The sequence below is a fragment of the Mya arenaria genome, chromosome 12 (genome assembly GCF_026914265.1).
Source record: "Mya arenaria isolate MELC-2E11 chromosome 12, ASM2691426v1".
NCBI lineage: Eukaryota > Metazoa > Mollusca > Bivalvia > Myida > Myidae > Mya > Mya arenaria.
In genome coordinates, this window is record NC_069133.1 from 51,313,967 (window position 1) to 51,335,500 (window position 21,534).

The 21,534-nt window shown below is 36.0% G+C and overlaps 1 protein-coding gene across 6 annotated transcripts in view; it reads right to left on the bottom strand.

Moving 5' to 3' along the window:
- Positions 1-18,144, bottom strand: part of LOC128211608 (solute carrier family 23 member 2-like) — a 40,332-nt gene extending 22,188 nt beyond the window's left edge. Inside the window, exons 1-4 of one of the 6 annotated variants that reach the window (XM_052916596.1) lie at positions 16,527-16,783; positions 13,726-13,935; positions 2,830-2,990; positions 7-117 (exon numbers count right to left, since the gene is read on the bottom strand). In XM_052916596.1, coding sequence (XP_052772556.1) covers positions 7-117; positions 2,830-2,931 — 213 coding nt within the window. In that variant the 5' untranslated portion in view covers positions 2,932-2,990; positions 13,726-13,935; positions 16,527-16,783. Of the gene's footprint in view, positions 1-6; positions 118-2,829; positions 2,991-7,042; positions 7,180-13,725; positions 13,936-14,650; positions 14,725-16,526; positions 16,784-17,950 lie in introns of those variants that run through there. The other 5 variants (XM_052916597.1, XM_052916594.1, XM_052916595.1 and 2 more) reach the window with 5 other exon arrangements.
- Positions 18,145-21,534: the final 3,390 nt, after the last annotated feature.

The window sequence follows — 21,534 nt, forward strand, 5'->3', positions numbered from 1 at the left end:
TAATACCTGAAGCCCAAAGAATCCAGCCAATACGATTGGAGGCCGTTCGCTGATGTTGTAAATCATCCCGTCCTCACCCTTGGGAGGAGGCTCCTCCGGTGACACATCAGATTTTCCCTGAACCAAAAGAGAAAACCATAATCAATCTTCTTACCATTAGTAAAAATGCCCATTCATGTTAAAGTAATAGACGTATATCGATATTAATAGTGGATAATTTCTAACACTATGTCTTCAATGAGGAACTGTTTGCAAATTGAACTAGCGTTTTGAGGTTTTGACGCATAAAATGGTGGCGGTGTTAATTCCGTCCCGATCCATGTTTGCCTTTTGAATAAATAAAGTTTAAGGAATATAGAGAGATGGAGATGGAGATGGATGTAAAAGTATCAACTTAAGGACTAAACCGCTAAATTTGAATTGCAATACCTCGGTGAAACATATAAATAAGGCATATGTAGGGGCGGGCGGGGTGGGGATGGGGTGCACTCATATGTTTGACAAATAAAAAAGGCACAACAAAGTGTAATGTTACTTCAAACCCGTTAGGGGTATAAACTCAACATTGTCAACAATGCAAAATTAGAAGGCGAACAATCTTGGTTTTACTGACTTTGTCCACCAACATGTTTTGCTAAAATTATTAATTTGCAAACATTAGTACAGACAGGAACCTTTTCCTGATAATCCATTTCAGCTGTTGAATCTTCTGAACACACCAACGGTACTTCTAAGTTTATAGTTTGTTTTTCCATGATTGATTTTAAGGTTATCCCATTTAATCCATCAGTGTAAATCACGGTATGATAGCAATTTAAGAACAAATATCAGTTAAAGAGTCATTCAAAATATTAAAGAAGAAATATTGGTAGCAAGTATGCATTGCTGGTATTATCGGGGACGCGTATTTGAGGATAACCTTCAAAGATTAGAATAAAGGGTCATGAATTATTTATCAGACATTTGGAGCAGTACAATGCCCGGGTTATTGAGATAAAAGAGGTAGGACTTCTTTCAAAATGAGCTAAGGTTAAGTCGTTAAATATGTTTTTGTTACGGGTTCAATGCTGTGCTGTTAAACAAAAACATGTTTACGAAATGTGGACATACGCTGTGGAATAATGAAAACTGGTGATGTTATATTTTGTCCAATGCGATTGCAGTTAATTTTAAGTTAAGCGGTTAATCTTTCGATTTTGGTAAATCAGCAGACAGCCGCTATTGATTTTAATCAGGCGAATTTGTATATTTAAACAGAAACTGGGTCGGTAGAGTATAATCTCAAACACGTAAACAGTTAAAGGTTATTAGTATATGTATGGACAATAAAGCTTTAGGTTACATACTACTGATTCATTACATTCTACATTTTATGTACATCGGCAGACTGCAGACCTTGACCTTGCATTACCCAGGCAGACTTAAACAAAGTGTGAACCTAAAAAAATATTCTCAATCTGAAAGGGTGCATCCGGGCACTTGGCACTTACATGTAGTTATATAACGTACTTTTAACCACTACAAAGGGCCACTTGTCGGAATTGTACCAAACATATTTTTCCGAAAATGCGAAATAATATAAGATCAATTGACCGCATCTATATTTTACCATGATATTCGAAAAAAAATCTAAACATTTTGGCACACAATGTAAATAACAGTTTCTTGTGAAGCCATGTCGCGTCATTCAGCACAAAAAGAATGGTGCCTTTGACAATGTCAGGAAGATTGCAACAGTTGAAATATAGACGTGAGTATATAGAGGGTTATTTTACATTCTTACCGCTGAATTGTGGGATTTATCAGTGAAAAGATGATATTTATCTGTTACAAACTGTGAAATAACATTTTAATAGTTGTTTCTTTTTTAAATTTCAGTATCTCTTCTAAATAAAACGGAATTCAACAAAATTAAAAATCCACATTTTCTGTTTATTCTTAAAAAAGATACGGGTTTTTAGTTCCGGCAGGCCGAGCTCAAACCCGGAGCCAAATTGTTTTGAACAAACCGGAAACCAAGATGCATAAAACAGTCGAAATATCAAAAAACATGCTATTTTACCGAAAATTATAAACACAAATATTGTAATTTTCAGTATTTTCTTCATAAAGAGCAAAAATATAGATGGAAAACGGATTTCAGTTTCTCCAGCTCTATGTAAAACAAAATGAAAATATCCAATTTCCTTTAATTCGCCTACTCGCTTTATTTTTTGGGCATTCTCCGTCGAACCGTTGTCGAGAAAAAACTATCAGATGTTTCAAAATGATGCAAAATATATTGGTAGCTTACTATCTCTTTATAAGTAGGGTCGGATTAAGTGTAAAGTATTGAAATAAATTAAAAAAAACGCATAACACACCTTGTTTTGTTTATATATTACACATACATTCATTTGAATAGTATCGTGATTACAAAGCAGGTTGGCATTTGTTGGGCTACGTTTAAAGAGACTCGTTCGTCAAAATCGTGAACTTCAAAGTCAATATTTGAGCATACATGTAAATCAACTTTTGTTGAAGGGTTCCAGCCGTCAGTATCTCAGTTTTCACACTCCTAAATATTTGCCACACTTAATTTCGTCATAAAAAGTCCGTAAAAAGTGCATTTTATAAATCACGAACGAGTACTTTTAAATTAAAAAAAATAACTATGGTAGATTTTCGTTTGATTTCGTCGACATAATCATCAACAACCAGCCATTTGGTCACATGCATTTCCCTCCTTAGAGATTCTAAACTAACATCATAGAACACTAGGTGCGATAATATATCCAATTAAATTGACATCAATGCTCAAGGACAAGCAAAGGTATGTGTTTGCCTTACCTCCGAACCGAGGTCAAACTTTGTTCCATTGGATTCGCCATTGTGTTCATATCCTTTATTGTCAGCATGAACGCCATCGACAGGCTTCTTTGACAAGTCCATTTGCACTGATCGTCTCTGTCGATTTGTATGATGGACAATTGGTAGTGGATATCTTTTCGCTGAAATTAGTGAAATAAGCATTATTCCATTAGGAAAGACGGCATATCAGACCTTTCTTAAAATGTTTTGCAAACCGATACTCTGGCATACAATGGAAAACACTATTAAAGTTAAATACGCCTGGTAACAGTATGCCAAATAAACTTTGCATTATAAGGTCTGTTAGTCACGTGATTTTATCTCTAGTCACGAGACCATCTATACCACGTTCTTTTCGTTCATTTTGCATTGTGTTTAAACTATAGGCCAATGACGCCATTTTGATGACGCAGTTATAAACAAAATGTTAGCGTTATTGAAAAATAAGTTTAGGAAAATTGATACTTATATGCATTTAATATACACAGGATGTGTAATTTATCAGGCACTTAGGGGTCTATATTCGCGAGTACGCGGCTGAATCCACATGATTCTTACATGATTCTTACAATTATAAAATAATCAGTCAAAGATGCAATATGCGAACTTGAATACATGATCCTAAAACTGTGCATTTTCCAGTACTACATGTAATTAAAGAATCTCAAAATGCCCAGAATGCACCAGATTGCCCCATGGTTATCAAAATATTCTGAGAGGCATGCCCCCGAATCCCCCTCGGGGATTATGAAATTATGAAACCATATGAATAGGGCTTGCTACGCCCCTGTATTTATGAACACTTAATATTATTTTGTCTAAAATGTCAGTGAGTTGATTCCCGCCATAGCCGGGAAGCCGAAAATGGCGACATGAAATTCCAAAATCGTAAACAAGTGTGTTCTATAAATGTTCTATATTCTGCTGAACTATTTTAAGAATACTAATTTTAGAGCATGCACAGTAGAGCTTCAGTAAAACAGTTCTATGATGATCCATCTGACATTCAGTTTGTCAAATTTGCCGATCTGTTATTCGCTGATCTTATAAAGGAAAATTACCTTTTAAATATATATATAATTGATTTAATTGGCAGTATCTGATATAAGAAAACGTATGTGCCAGGTTTTATAGAATAACAGGCTAACACTGCTAGCCGTGTCCACGACCTTAGACCTTCGGACCCCAAAGTCAACATGTCCGGTTAGCGCAGTGGTTAGTGCACTCGCTTCTCACCTAGGCGACCCGGGTTCGATTCCCGGCCTGGGGGCATGTGAGTTTGGTTTGTGGTTACCATGCCGGACAAGTGGGTTTCGCTACCACTACACAAGACCACACTCTCGCGCAACACCGTGCCAACGAGATTGATTAATATATTAAAGTTGCAAAAGCTTGTTTCACAATCGTTGTAAAATAAATAAGTTTAAACTGGGTCATCTCCTTGTCAATCAACAACCGCAGTTAGATAGTCATATGCGAAACCATACTAGTGCTGTTATGCGGACGAAGTGTTTATACGATTATTGACCTTAGACCTACTGACCCTAAAACAAAGGATGGCATGGAAAACCGTTTAATGGTCCTTGTCAAACAGATCTCAAGTTATAAGGCAGACGACCGACTGACATTTGCAAACTCTTTTTAAAAAGGTGCCATACAAATGCTTGCGCCTACTCTGTTTGAATTGGTTTAAAGCGCAGCGAGCGATTTCAGAACAGAACGATCCATTTTATCGTAAAAAGGCTGGTATGCTGACTGATTAATATGCCAGGGGCGTAGCTTCCTATAGGCCGTTTAGGCCGCGGCCTACACATTTTTCAGAAAAACCGAAAAAAATAAAAATGCCAAATCTGCAATAAAAACTGAAGGCATAGGAGGGTGAGGGACTAAAATATGAAATTCCAACAAATGCGCTTTGATATATAGGAAACCTGGTTTTTCAAATATATCGTTTTCCATTGCTCTCAAATACATTTTCACGCGACATTAATGTTTCGTGTATAATTTATCAGAAGTCGCATACCAGTAGTCTGCGCGTTTACGCCGTACATTAAACATTTCCAATCGGCTTGGTAAAAGTTTGCGGGCGCTTTATTATTTGAGTATTGTAAACGGTCTGGCACCAATATTGCCGAACATAGTCCTACGTTTCCTGATTTCGATAGTCTCACTTTGACTTCAATAGATGAAGATACCAAACAACAACTTCTAGAAGGAACTTGGCAATCATGCCTCCAGTGCCTGTGTCCACCCGAGTTACCGAACTATGATGGACACAGTTCAGGACATTGGATTCTTGTTCAATTTTTCAACAAATCGTCTAGCAGCGTTCCAGGACGAGCTTTTTAGAGAAGTCGCAACGAAAGAGAAAATGAACCGGCGCACTAAGCTTCGCTCGTTATGTGAGACACGATGGTTCAGTCGTGCGGACGCACTCGAAACGTTCCAAAATGCATTCCCGTAGTGGTCCGTGCACTTGAAGACAGAGACGAGAAGGCCGGCCAGTATTTGTCCGCTGTACTGCGCTTTTAATTAATGATCTCACTTGTAGGGGCGCAACACATTGGGTACAACCGTGAACCTGACAAACCTTCTTGAAGGAAGGCAACGATATACTACACACTGTTGAAGAAACATACGTCATTGTCAAATTGTGCAATGAATGGGGGGCTGATCCTGATGTGTAGAATGAACTGTATATGAAAGCAACGGATATAAGCTCAGACTTTGACATTCAACCATCAATGCCAAGAAAAGTTGGTCGACAGCAAAACAGAGCAAATCCTGAGGTGCAAACACCATCTGACTACTTCAAAGACCGATACAGTGCATAACATTTATTGCCTCCAAAACTGGAAATTCTGCAGGACGACATGCTGCCATTAATTTTTGCTGCTAAGGCCCCTGATCGCCACGAAGTTTATCTAGACTACAAGAGACCACGAAGCAGACCAACAAGGACCTGTATCCTAGCATATTTACAATATTCGAAGGTCGTTTAGTTGAAATGAAACGAATAAAAAACTTCCTGCGAACGACAATGAAAAGCGACAGGTTGTCATTCTTGGCCCTAATCCACGGCCACAAGAGCCTGATCGCAGATGTTGACCGCGTCATGTGTTTGCGTCGCGAAAATGCAGGAAGCTAGAGTTTTTAATGATCCCGGGGAGTCAACTGAGCTGTAGAAAGCGACATTATATATATATATGGGGAGCATGTCTCCGGGCCCCCTAAAACTTGGCCTACACATATATTTTTTTCAAGCTACGCCCCTGTATGCATACATAAACAGTTTACTAAAAACATAAGCGAGCTCTCAATTATGCACCAGCACACATAACATTTAAATTTACATACTCATTGAATCCTCGTTTTTGCGTATCTTCAAAATATAACCAATCATTTCGATTCGCACTAATATCTAATAAGCATCGATTCGCACAATTGCCGAAGCAACTGCAAATATAACATAAAGGTCGAAGAACACCCCTATAGGTTTATTACTTTTATTTTGTCAGCAAACTCGTGACCACTCGTGGCGATTTCTGTCGTACCCTTTTCGTGGCATGTTGGAGAAATGCCCTGACAGTGTTATATATGTATAACAGGGAATATCAGTCGTTTGGCGATTTGATGCAATGACTCATGCAAAGACGATAAGATCATAATATGTTATTGTGTTTATCGAAATTTATATGACATACTTTTTTTCATTATAGTGAAATAAAAACAAAACTCGATTTGAGGAGGGATGCTCCCCCTACCCGCAGGATCAGCTTGTTCATGCGACTATGTTTTAAAAAAATATTTGACATTTTAGGGTAACAAAAGGTACATTTTTTAAGCAATTTACAACCTCAACAGTTAGTTGAGTCGCAGAAAATGTCGTTTAATTAACTTATATACAGGTATTCATCATTCGGTTATAATAGTTGACCTTGGTTGAGATGCGCGTTTTTTTATGTGTTTAAAGCATAAGTTTAAAAAGTAGAAAATATCCTCAAAACTTGCTCTGTAAATAAAACTTCTTGCCATATGTAACATGTGCATGTTTAAAACCCCAATAAACCAGATTTAATGTGTTAAACATGTACACTTGTATTTTCCTAAATACTGTAAAACTACGTTAATTGCACCTTTTAAAATTATTTTGATTCTACACCAAAATGATATTTGATCAGTTCAAATTTACCTTAACGTCGAAATCTTTTTAGTTGTTGACAATTTTATTCCAGACATGTAGTGTTACAAACACTTTCATACGCATTACATGGATACAAAACCCTTTACGCCACATGCAAAGTGTGAACCAACAAAGCGTATACCGGCAGCCACCATACACAGACTAATATTTGTATTTATAAAGGACGATGACCTTACTTGCATAAATAAAGTATCATACTCCCGGTATATGCCTATGAAATGGAGACATACTCGAGGTATTACAGGCTCAAAAGCAAATTAAAATATTCATTTACGATTGCATTACTTTTCAATTTAAAACGCGTAGTTTAACATTTATACAAGGTCCGCTGTCTGGTTTCGGCATTCAGATATGAAAACATCCTACTTTGATTGACAGACCCAATAACGAGACACGCTTTGATAACATTAGGGTCGACTTCGAAGACGATCTCGCATGATCGCCGCGCATGCTGCACATGAGGAGGTCTATACTCGTGTGTGCGAATAAACAAACCAAAAAAGGCTGGATGACCTATATGTTCATCCAGCAGATCTCGCATGATCGCCGCGCATGCTGCACATGAGGAGGTCTATACTCGTGTGCGCGAATAAACAAACCAAAAGAGGGTGGATGACATATAGGTTCATCCGGCAGATCTCGCCTGATCACCGCGCATGCTGCAATTGAGTAGGTCTATACTCATGAGTGCGTATAAATAAGCTAAGGCCTAAAAAAATAAATTGTGTGGTTAGGGTAACATGGCCCCCAAGGATAGGTAGGGTAGGTAGGGATCTTTTTTTTTTTTTGGTTTATAGTTTGGTACAGGTTTGTTTGCATTGTTTTTGTCCTTTTACAACAGTTTTTCGGTTACTATAGGGCATTGCTGGGGCTAAACATTCGATAACTATGATTTTCCTGGATAAACAAACCCTTAGATTGATAGAACGGCGCTCTCCCAACTGAGTTAGCCGAGTTTCGTTATCATTCGGTACACACCTGAAAGCAAAACATATTAATAATTGTTGTGCCATTCTCCAACAAGTAAAGTAAGGAATATTTTATAAACTGTACAAATGGCAACATACCCAGGTTTCAATCCCAGTTTAAAATGAAGTGACATTTTGTCAGGCACTAGCATGTGTCAGAACTCTCAGAATTTTATATTTCCGTTCTATACTAGTAGAATGTTTGCCCTGCTGCTATTTTATTTAAGCTATTTTTATGATTGCATCATTGGATAAAAAAAGACAAGTGAAAAGGGTTATGCTTTTTGGTGGGTGGGGTATATTAAAATTAGACGGAATTCAATCTTATGTTTGGGAAAACTTATACTATTATCCAGAGACATTTTGTTCCATGGTATAAAGGTTACTCTGAAGAATGAAAAGTCGGAGAATATCCCGATGAACTGTACGACAGGAATGTTCTTCATACAAACGGGTCCATGGCCCCTTGTCGGATGTTGACATGTCAATCGCGGATATAGACCCCGGCTCTCACGAAATATTATCTCTACATTTTTGAAACTGATTTCGGGTGTTATAAGCTTAAACTCTCGATGTTCTTGAGTGTTATGGCGACCACACGCCGTTTTTACGATGTTTATGACGGCGGAATTGGTCGCCATGTTTTTTGTTGTGTAGCGATTCGCAAAACTTTTTTTTTTAGCTGTAGCGTTTCGCACAATTCAAGTTTTTGCGACGCGCCGAGCATAAAACCCGTACAGTACCGTACAGTTCTGTACCGAGCACAACATGGCGATTTTTTTTTTCGCAAGTCCCACCAAAAACATTAGGGTCGGCGGTATTTTCCAGGAAGGGTCGGGTGACCCGAACCACACAATTTATTTGTTTAGGCCTAATCATAGTAAATGGATGACAAGAGCTCATATAAGACCATCTACATATCAGGGGGTCCAACGTGAAATGTGTTCGCCGAATTTTAAGTGAGGGAAATTGTGTGAAGCCGAATAAAATGGCGGCGTTGAAAGGAATTTCGGTGTTTCAAGGATGTAATTTCACTTGGTAAGTAAGGTATATCACCTTTCTCGCAATATAAATACGCCTACCCGGAGACCACACGTGTAAGCGTCTTTCGGTTTTTAACCTATGTTTCTAGAGGCCTTTACAAAAAAGTTATTGAATGTATAAGCTGAACGATTGATTGTTTACAAAGTGTAAATAGAAAATTGCGTGACTTGAAACTGTGTTTTCGGTCCAAGTTTACCATTCTTGTACCTGTTTTAGCTATTTGTTATTGAATATTTGCATTATTTATCTTTTCGACCGCTACTGCACTTACATGTGTATTATACGGCCGATTTTTTCATGTTTAAACACCTTTTATGTTGGGCGACGAAGTTTTATGCAGATTTTGTGTGAAGCAGAATCAGAATAAGCGTGCTTTAAAGCTGCATTTTAACAGATTAAACGGTTTGACAACTTTTTTAATTTAAGTCCCGGAACGAGCCATTTTTGCGAAAATCCATGGAAACCCGCTACATAAGACTGCCGACAAAAAAATATATTTAAATTCAAAAATTTATGTTTTATGCATTTTTTTTTTAAATCGTTAGTAACGGTTTAAACTATAAAACATTATTATGTTAACGGAAATATGAAAATCTGCGATCTGATCTTTGATTAACAATCTTTTAATATCAGTTGACTATGACTAACGCAAATAATTGTTCTACAAAAAATAAAAATAAAAAGTTGTAAAAACGGAATATCTGTGTGAGTGCAACATTAATAGCGTTCTTAAGACACATTTTAGTATTATTAATAAAAGAAAATGTGGTACCCGATAAGAACATACCACGTGTTTTTAATGCAAAATTACACACCAGATACACCTGTGTACTATTTTAGCAAGATTGTATACTCTAAAATTCACCATTTTACATTGACCGAAGATAAATTTACGTATGGGAAGACCCCACAGCCTCTTTTAATTCATAGATGATGATGATGGTATATACACTTCACTGCGGTCAATAACTTACGTTCACTGAAATATGTGTACCAATGTTAAGGTAGTCTTAAAGGGTCTAGAATAAATCGTTGAGTGGGTTATACATTTGCGTCAAATTCCACTATCTATAATCCTGCATTGATAAGAATACCATATACTCTTAACAAATTATTTTAGACCAGGTTAGACAACATAAATATCAGTACATTTCAGTGAAAGTAGGTCAATGTGCTTTATCATTATATCATAACATTTATTTCATACATATATTTTGTTATTTAGCGTTGTACCCAAAGATCCATTACAAGACAACTGCCGGGGTTGGTGGGGTTGGGTATGGGTATGGGTAGACTTAAACTGCTTTAAAACGTATTTTCGTTGGTAAGATAAAATTAACTAGCTTTTACTTTTCTTTTTCCTTCTTTCCTCTGTACGTGCATGAAATGACCTTTCTCGGGATGTGCGGGAAAGCTCATCTATTGCTTCTTTAAAGCGATATATTTCCACCCAATTTTCAGTCTGCCATCCATATTACTACAAAGGTAGCCGTTGTCGTTTGCAGATATTTCACACTCTGTGTACGAGTTGTAGCGCAAATGTTCTTTCCGAATGTCGTGAAGTTGAAAGTAGCATTCACTTTTTGCCTACATTGTCCCTTGTACACGGATATTCGACAAACACTAGTTCGTAATGTGTCTAGAATCACAGAAATTAGCATTGATTCCGTTCTGATCCCAACCTTAACAACGGGAGCAACTCCAAGATCTTCAGTATTGTTCACAACTTCTTACAAGACTTGAAACGCTTATGATTATGCTTTATTCTCTTACTTGACTTCTTCCACCAAATGGTTTATATACCTTTCTATCATCAATCTAACTATCATCAATCTTACATGTGTTCTCACTCTCTCTCTCTCTTCCCCTGTTTTCATTCATGCTCTCTTCGTTCATAATTTATCTGTCATCTTTCCAAAATCATCATGTTTATACATAAAAACACACCCATTCTTTATTTCGATTAAGAAAATATTCTACATGTTTAAACAACCTTTCAAAAACAACGAATATGCATACAAGCGGATACAAAGGGGCGGTGGCGCGCCCCCCCCCCCCCAAAAAAAAAATAATAAAAAAAATAAAAAATAAAAATAAAATAAATAAAATCATCCAAGTGTATTTTTTGTTTAATAAAATACGCTCAAACTGCACCATTTCGGACTGCCATTTTAAACCATATATATTCTGGTTCTGGGGGAGGGGCGAAATTCAAATGGTAACGTCCCTAAGTTACGCCCCCTCTCACGTCTAATCCTGGAACCGCCCCTGTAATTGACATCATTTTACCTTCTCAAGATTCAGCAAAACGTGCCATGTAATTTTCCAGGGAGAGTAACTTGATAAGCTATGTTTTCGTATATATTATATGTAAATGTTTTAATTGTTTCTAATGTGAACTTTGGTGAAAAACATATACGAGGGCTGTTTGAAACTTCGTGGACAGGCTTCGTATGTTTTTAATACATAAAATTGATATGTAAGGTTGATCTAACGTTTTATAGAATCACCTATTTCGGTATATAGCATTTACGTAAACGTTGCTAAGGCAACTAACAACACGGAGTACTTTGAAAAGAATTAAGGTATTTAAATACTTTAAACACAGTTTGCATGGTGAAAACTTTATATGAAACGTAACTTAACATAATATTGATATCTTATAACCAAATACTTCTTGAAATATTGTACACAAAAAACAGATGTCAAGGTGCTAAATTAGATACAAAGAAACAATAAAACAGTTAGCTTAAGTCAATAAGGCTTCGAATGACACCTCCTTTGTTTGGCAATTAGCAACATCCTAAATCATCGGCGTTTGCTAACCTGTCACAAACACAGTTGCATATTTCAAATTACAGATGTAAAAACATCTAACTAATCAATAATTTGTAAATAGAGAAACGCCGAAATTATGAAACTGGTTATACTTAAGATTTTAACCAAAGTATGGCATGATGTACAGCATAACACTAGGATTTGACGTAAGAGGGGGTATAACTAAAGGGCGAGAGCTTTTGACTTACACCCAACCCTCATTTCCGATGTTTATTTTGTTTCTAGTGTTGGCAGGGAAATGGATAGTCCCCCAAGACAATTTTAACAATTAAATGTTCGAGTTTTTGGGCGTTTTGTTATAACCTTTTTAGGTAAACTTTGACGATTCTAAGGGGTTTAGGGGATTTGGAGTGGGGCTGGATCCGCTTATACATGTGGCAAAACTTTGCCACTATTTATTTTTTAAGGCATTTTACAAGCTTATGTTTTCGTCCCGGAAAATACCGTTCATTTAACGTTTATGTGTTCGGCCTTCGGTTAAAACAGTTGGCCCTGGTTGAGACACGCGTTTTAGCCAATTGCGTTTAAATAATAAGTTATAAAAAACTTAAAACACAATTTCGCAAAACTTGCTCTGTACATTAAACGTTTTTTTATCTAATATAACATATGCACGTTTAATACACCAATACACCAGATTTTAAGTGTATACTTATTCCTAAAACTGTATTAACCATGTAAATTGTATCTTTTTAAGAATTTTGCTTATGATGCTCTATTCCTTTTGTACACCAAAAATGATAAATTCAAATTAACCTGAGCGTCGAAATCTTTTTAGATGGTGACAATTTTATTCCAGACAGGCAATATTACAAACTCTTTCATACTCATTACATCAAGACAAAACCCTTTACGCCACATGAAGAAAAAATTGAATTAACAACGCGTATACAGGAAGCCAACATATTTAAACTAATACTTGTATTTTAAAGGACGATGGCATTGAACACTGGCATAAAGTATCAAACTTCAGGTATAGTATTATAAAATGAGGATATACTCAGAGTATTATAGGCTAAAAACCAAATTAAAATCTCCATTTACGACTGCATTTTGTTTTCAATTTACAACGCGTAGTATGACATTTAAACAAAGTTCGCTGTCTGAATTCGGTATTCAAAAAAGAAAACATCCTACTTTGATTGACAGACCCAATAAAGAGACACGATGTGATAACGTTAGGGTCTACTCTGAAGACGATCTCGCATGATCACCGGGCGTGTTACTCCTGAGTAAGTCTATACTCAAACTAAAGTGGCTGGATGACATGATCTCGTTTAACACAATCTAGTTCTAATAAATCAGTTCAACGAGCCAAAAACATATTGGACACATACTTAAATAAGTATGATATTAAATATTGCCATAAACATAACATGAGATTTGACAAAATACAAAAGTACATTATCCTGTTAACTATTACTATTAAACTATTACAGTATCATGTACCACATGCTGAATTAAGGGAGGGCGCACCCGGAGACATACACCCCATCACTTTAAAATATTTCAATTTTCGAGAGTAAAATTAATTAAATACGCTCAATATTAACCATATCGATCTAGAAATTGTTAATCTTTTCTTCGGGGAAAAAGCACCAACCCAAACACCACTTCCAACATTTAATACCATTTAAGTATTGGTTCTGAGGGAGGGACGTATGTCAAAAATCAAAGATCGTCAATTCCTGGATTCATGTGTACTTATGAATTATGTCAAATCCCACTGTACTATATGCAAACGTATCGAGATAATAATAATAATAATAATAATAATAATCAAAATATCTATATCTAATATGTAACAGTAATGGCACGTACTAGTTTTGACCTTTTTCCTTCCTTCCTTCCACTGTACGTGAATGGACTGAACTTTCTCAGTATGTGCGGGTTAGCCCTTGTAATGCTTCTTTCAAGCGTTTTCTTTCCAGTCAATTCTCAGTCTGCCATCCGTTATATAACAACGGTAGCCGTCGTTTGCAGATATTTCACACTCGACTTTGTACAATTTGTAGTGCCCTTAACTATCACCTGTTTTGCAAAAACATTATGAATTCTGTTCTATGAGAATGAGGTGAAGTTGAAAGCAGCACTCACTGTCGTCTACATTGTCTCTTGTGCACGGATAATCGACAAATCACAGAAATTAGCATTGATTTAGTTTTGAAAGGTGATCCCACCCTTAAAAACGAGAGAAAATCCAAAATCTTCTCTGTTGTTCACAACTTCTTACACGACTCGAAATGCTGTCTGATCATGCAATATTTCTTCCACCAAATGGTTTATATACCTATCAATCATCAATCTAACTTTCATCACTCTTACACGTGTTCTCGCACTCTCTACCTCTGGTTTCATCCGTGCTCTCTTCGTTCATAATTTCATTCATGTTTCCAAAATCACCATGTTAAAACATAAAAACCGTGCATTTCGCTTAAGATAATATTCTGCATGTTTAAACAACCGTTCACAAAGCACATATATATATACATGTAATTCGCTAGCGGATCCAGGGGGTGGGGCGCTTCCGGACCGCCCCCGTCCCCTCCTAAAATCGTCCTGTTTTTGTTAATATTTAATATCGGAGAAAGAAGAAAAAAGTAATAAAACACGCCTACAATGCACCATTTTGGACAAGAAATGTTAACGTTTTCTTCGGTGACGACACCCAAACCCCCACTGCCACTATTTTAAACCATACAGGTTCTAGTTTTGGGGGAGTGACGAAAGTCAAAAGGTTACGCACCTATGCTACGCCCCCTCTGACTTAAAATCCTGGAACCGCCCCTGTCATTCACATCATTTGACCTTCACATTATTCTGCAAAACGTGTAATTGAAATTCAAGGAAGAGAAACTTTATAAGCGATGTTTTTTATATGTAAATAATTTAATTGTATCTAATCTGAACGTTGTTATTTAACATAAACGAGGGCTGTTTGTTAAATTCGTGGACAGGCTTCGTATTTTTTTAATATATTAATATTGATATGTAATGTTAATCTAACTTTTTATAGAGTCACCTTTTTTGGTTCATTTAAGACACATAATATATCGATATGACCATATAGCATTAACGTAAACGTTGCTTAAGCAACCAACTGTATTGAACACGCAGTTGTAACTTTGAAAACAATTGAGGTTGTTATATACTGAATTCTGAAATATTTCTGATTATCTACATTACAACTCATTTTGATTAAAGTGTGCATGACTGTAGAACAGATATATAAGTTTTACCATCTGCTTTTCAGAGACTGAGAATCAAACTCAGACTCAAGACATAAGTGAATATTGGTCCAGGGGGCATGATAACGAACAGATTCAAGTCTGAGTTCAGACTCAAGTGGCAAAACTGCAATTCCATATTTCTTTGTAATGTTCTTTCTGGTTGATTATTAATTATAAAATTTGATGATTTTTTTTATTCTATTTTAAAATTGCTCAATTTCTGTAAAAAGTGGATTTTTTTTTAAATCATAAATTTGTTTCCCTTTCCGAGTCTAGACAGGATCTGAAAGTGTTTGTAATCATTGCCCATTGCCCCTGAAGTAATTCGAACAACGGCGTACAAAACACGTACCCCTACAAACTTTGTTTTGTAGAAAACTCGTGGGCACTCTTAGCGATTTCTGTCATGCCGTGTACGCGGCATGTTGGAGAAATGCTTTGACAGTGTAACAGGGTTCAAATGGAATAGCAGGCGTTACCGTTTTGCAGACAATGACTCAAAATAGGCATGTAAAAACAGCGCGACCATGTCGTTTTGTTTTTTCCACATTTATTGACCTTTAAATGACTACAAAACAGATTGAAGTGTGTTTCTATTTAATTTTAAATACATGAGTGAAACTAAAATTCAATGCCATATTTTAATTTATAGTACATTTAGGTTACACAATCTTTTTTTAAGAATTGGCGTGACGATTGACAGAGACATATCTAAGCTTAACATGTCAGCAGTCCAGTATTTGGCATTTTGCGTAACTAGGCGTGTGTACGTTTTGACTTGCGTCACTTCCTTATACATGATATTTATTTTGTTTAAGTGTAAGCAGGTTTTTTCTTAGTCCTGAAAGACCATTTTAAAAATGTCTGGTCTGAAATGCTGCATTTTTGGCGCATTTTATTGCTTTTTCTCCTACATAGAAATAAAAAGTAAACTTTGACTATAATTAAGGGAATGCGCGTTGGATGCACCCCCACCCCTGGATCAGCTTGAACATGTGGCTAGGCAAATTCATAGGAAAAATACATTTTTTTAAATCATTCAACCCCAACAGTTTCATGATTATAATTAACTTGGATAAAGGTATCAGTTCGGCCTTCAGTTAATACAGTTGACCTTGGCAGAGACACGCGTTTTGGACCATTGTGTTTAAAGTTCAAGTATAACAAAATTTCAAAACCAAATTTCGCAAATCTTGCTCTGTATATAAAACTGTTCTGTCATAAGTAACATATCAACGTTTAATACTCCAATAAACCAGATTTGAAGTGTAATACATGAACACTTGTTTTATTCCTAAAATCTATTTTCACCATGTTAATTGTAACTTTTAAAGTGTTTTGATTCTGGTGCTCGATATCATTCGTACACCAAAAATGATAAATTTAAATTACCTGAATATCGAACTCTTTTAGTTGGTGACAACGTTATTCCAGTCAAGCAATATTACACACACTTTCAATCTCATTACATCAATGCAAAATGTTTACGCCACATGCAAAATGTGAATTCCGATCCCAACCATGCACAAATTTACACTTCAATTTATAAAGAACGATGGCCTTGAACACTTGCATAATTAAGTATGAAACTCCCGGAATATGGCTATGCAATGCAAACATACTCGGGGTATCACAGACTAAAAAGCAACTTGAAACCTCTATTTACAATTGCATTTCATTTCAATTTACAATGCGTAGTATAACATTTATGCAAGGTTCGCTGTCTGATTTCGGTATCCTACTTTGATTGACAGACCCAATAAAGAGATATGTGATAAAATAAAGGGCGGCTTCGAAGACAATCTCGCACTCAATGCGTTCAGTAAGGCGAGCGTTTACAAAACGTAAGCAGAATGATTTTTGTTTGTATCCCGGTTCCAACGCAGAGCATTCTCTGCAAGCAGGACACCAAACAACAAACGTTCGCCGCAAACATGTTTACTTAACGCATGACTGATCACCGCTCATTATGCACACGAGTAGGTCTACACTCGCGTGTGCACAAAAAAAACAAAAACGAGAGTGGCTGGATTACAGGAGCTCATATACGTCAATCAAGCAGACCTGGCCTGATCAACACGCATGCTGCACATGAGTAGGTCTATACCGTGTGCGTGCATAAACACAGAGGGTGGATGACAGGAGATCACATACCTTCATTCATAAGAACTCGCCTGGTCACCGCGCATGCTGCACGTTAGTAGGTCTATATACTCGTCTGCGGGCATAAATAAACAAACCAATGTAGATTGTTACATGAACTCATATAAGACCATCAACATCTAGCCATAGTAAATCAGTTCAACAAACCAAACGTATATTTGGCACATACTTGAACATTATTAGCATTAATATCATGCATTGCCATAAACATAACATTAGATTGGACAAGTTTCAAAAGTGTAACACCCCTGCCAATATTTTATACCATTTAAATATTGGTTCTGGGGGAGGGATGAATGTCAAAAAGTTGCGCCCCTTAGTTACGCCCTTTCGTCAATTCCTGGATTCGCTCATGTGTACTAATAAATTATGTCAAATCCAACTATACTATATGTAAACTTACCGAGGAAGTAAAAATAATCCAAATATCTATATGTTATTTGCAACGGTTATGTCACGTACTAGTTCTTACTTTTCTTCTTTCCTTCCTTTCTCTGTACGTGCATGGACTAAACTTTCTCAGAATGTGCCGGATAGCACTTGGTTCTTGGTTCTTTCAAGCGATCTCTCTGCGTACGAGTTGCAGTGTCCTTACGGTCACCTGTTTTGCAAAAACATTATAAATTATGTTCGATGTTGAAAGCAGCACTTACTTTTTTCCTGCATTTCCCTAGTAGATGGATTTTCGACAAACACTAATTCGTGATATGCCTAAAATCACAGACTTTGGAACTGATTTCTTTCCCAATGATGATCCCATCCTAACAACGAGAACAAATCTTATGTAGTGTTCACTTTTGTTTACAAAACCTCGAAACGCGTCTTATCATGGCTTCTTGATCATGCCCTTATATAGCCTTCTTCCACCAAACGGTAACTGTACCTAGCTATCGTCATTCTAATTTATCATCAATCTTACACATGTTCTCATTCTCTCTCTATCACTATTTTCATCCATGCTCTCTTCGTTCATAATTTCTCTTTTATGTTGTCAAAATCATCATGTTTACACATAAATACACATGCATTCTTTAGTTCTCTTAGGATAATAGTCTGTATGTCTTAACAAGATTTAATAAACAACTTGTACAAATGTAACTGAAATCGTTTAACCTTCTCATTATTTTGCAAAGCAAAACGTGTGATTTAATTCGGACGGAGAGAAACTTTATAAGCTATGCTTTTGTTACAATCGGATTCAATATATTATATGAATATGTTTTAATTGTATTTAATGCAAACATATATGGTGAATAAACTATACTTTAACTACATACATGTATCTACAATTTGTTGAATTTTACCCTAAACATTCATCTTTCGGTATAATTATTTTCTATGATGAAATACTCACAAAGTCGCGACAAGTTACCATCGAACGGCATTCACTTTATGAATTTATTAAGCTATAACGCCTGGGCGATTTAACTTTTGTGCCCAAATAACCACTTTCACCGTGTCCAATCGTTACGAGGTGAAGTGGTGGAGGTAACGTTGGTTTCATTCGGAGCTCCTCGGCCATTTTTTTCAAAAACAACCTCGGATGTATTTGGACGGTTTACATACTAAAAAAGACGTACAAGAAAACGCGTTGTGATTTTATTTAGCTGTTAAACTTTATGACTTTACTCTTGGAAATCTTAATTATGTTTGCAATAATATACTTCACTAGCAATCAGTTTAAACTTAGATCAATAAATACAATTCTAAACACTACATTTCTAAAACGATTTAATTAAAAAATATACGAACTACTTTAACTGATGTACCGGCATACATCCGAGGTTGTTTTCAATAAAAATGGCCGAGGGGTTCCGAATGCGTTGGTTTAAGTGATTGGATAACGCTTGACACGACTAGAATATCAGGAATAACAGGAGGTCATATTGCACCTGCACCTTGTTTAGAAACATTTTAATTTCTCGATAACTTTAAAAAGACCATTGATTAATGTCATCATTGGTTGTTGTAAATTAGCTGGTCACCGTTGAAGATATTCACAGTTAATTAAGTAGTTGTTACGTAGAATCATGTGGAGTCAATGTACACAGATTGAAAAGAGTGGGATGGCGAGTGGTTTGATAGACTATTATCTGATTAAGGTGTCTTAGTATCTAGATATTGACATTTAACGATAACCCCAAATATAGAAAAAAAATATATAATGAATTACATTTCAAACACGTAAAACTATTTTGTGTTTCACAAACAGAGAAGATAAATTGTACAAGGCTTACAGCCTTGCAGCCTAGGTCCTGCACTTAATGTCCATACTTATTTAATTTTATTTTATATAAAGAGCCTTAATAATACTGTTCCATACCTCTTCTCTAAAAAAATGTCAAGATATATTGTTTATTACCATACGTATTAGCAGCTATCTTCTCAATGATGCAGCTGTAAAGAAGCTCGAGCACATGTTATAGGGTCACATGTTATATAAATTCAATTTATTGCATGTAAAATATCAGCTAAATTCTAGAATTGTAAAAAAAAAATATGACAAAAAATCTCTCATTTTTGTCAAAAAGCATTAGAAACGCTATTTGATAATTTAATGATTTTATGGATGGATAATAAAATTGCTTAAATGAGTATTGTATCTGCAATTTGCGTTTTGGTGTAAAAGTAGGTTAAGGACATAATTTCACCAAAGTTTAAAAACAACCTTTGTTGTTAACAGAAACAGCTGTAAGTCCTTTAAAGTATCCTCGTCAAACGTGTCCCGAGAATCGAGTAAGCTTGTTTTATTCATTTCATTTCTCTTTTTATTGCAAGCAATGTACTGCAGGTGCTGAACAGACTAATATGGTTAACTTCGTCGACCTCTCTTAAGGTGAATTTTTTTTTTAAAGAAAAATGTACTAAATACCATCTGTCATATAACAGGAGTTAGGGATTACTTCAGCTCAAGTGCTGATTGAAAAATCTTGGGATTGGTGATAATGCCTGTCATGCGTCTTCTGTCGTCAACCTTTTATATGTGAACATTCTAGCATGCCCATAATTTAGCCGATCCTATTGAGATTTGGTCGGAATATGACCTGTGGAATCAAGACCAAGTTTTATAACTGTTCCTGTCTGGTTAATACTAGTTTATGAATAATCTTTTGAAGCACGACGACATAGGAATTACTTTGTATGGCGGTCAATTTCGTTGGCGTCGTCACACTTTCTAATCTATAATTTCAATTAGACTGTTTGACAAATCCTCAAACTGTTTTGATTAAGGTAAATATTTTCCAATCAATAATTCTAGCTAGCATGGATGACTAGCAATAAAACTTGGTTCGAAGGTAGCTTATGTAACAACTAACTCATGATTGCATTTAGGGTTTATATGTTGTCAAAGTCAATCTTGCTATTACTAAAAATAAGTATTTCCATCACCATACTGTATGATTGCATTCATAAACGTGTTTTAAACTTATGGTTTAAAATCAGAACTAATGGCTGTCAATATATATGACCGCTCTTTGCATTTAGGAATTCCCCCACTTATTACAGGAAATAAACTAGGGCTGTACATATCGAGGAATGCGAGGGACCAAGGTGGCGAAGATTGGTCTGTGGGACAACAGTGTAGTAAACAGGTAGGTAACCTTTTGTGAAATATTAGGTTTAAAGATATTTACAGTCCTACAAAATACAGGTCGGCCATGTAACAGGGAGATTATTGTGAAAGTTTAGTTTTCATAATAATGATTAACAGTGTAATACCGATTACAGCTGAGCGTCTTTAAGATCTATACCCAATATTTTGGAAATTGGTCAAAATGGATGACCCTGTTAAAGCTGCATGTAGCTCAGGAGGAATGATTATGGTTCATGTATGGTAAACAAGTAACTTGGCCAAGTTTCAAAAGGACTTGTTAGCACAATAAAAACAATATTTTATATGAAATATTCCAAACTTAGTCAAAGTGTTTGTCAATAACAATACGTTCCCTTTCAAATGCTACCAGGAAATTATATGGTGTCACCTTGAAGAAATGTTTTTACGGAGTTATGGCCCGTATTTTTTACTCCTCTGATAGCATTGTTTTTCTTAAAGGTTTAAATGTTGTTGTATCATATATTAATAATTTCAGACACAACACCAATTCCAAAAATGTGCAATCACTAATCATTTACATCAATCGTAATTGATTCATGTTCAACGGTACTTGCTCATTTTTTTCTCTAAGACAAAGTAGGTCACAAAGTCAGTTATTTAAAAACCATTTTATTTATTATG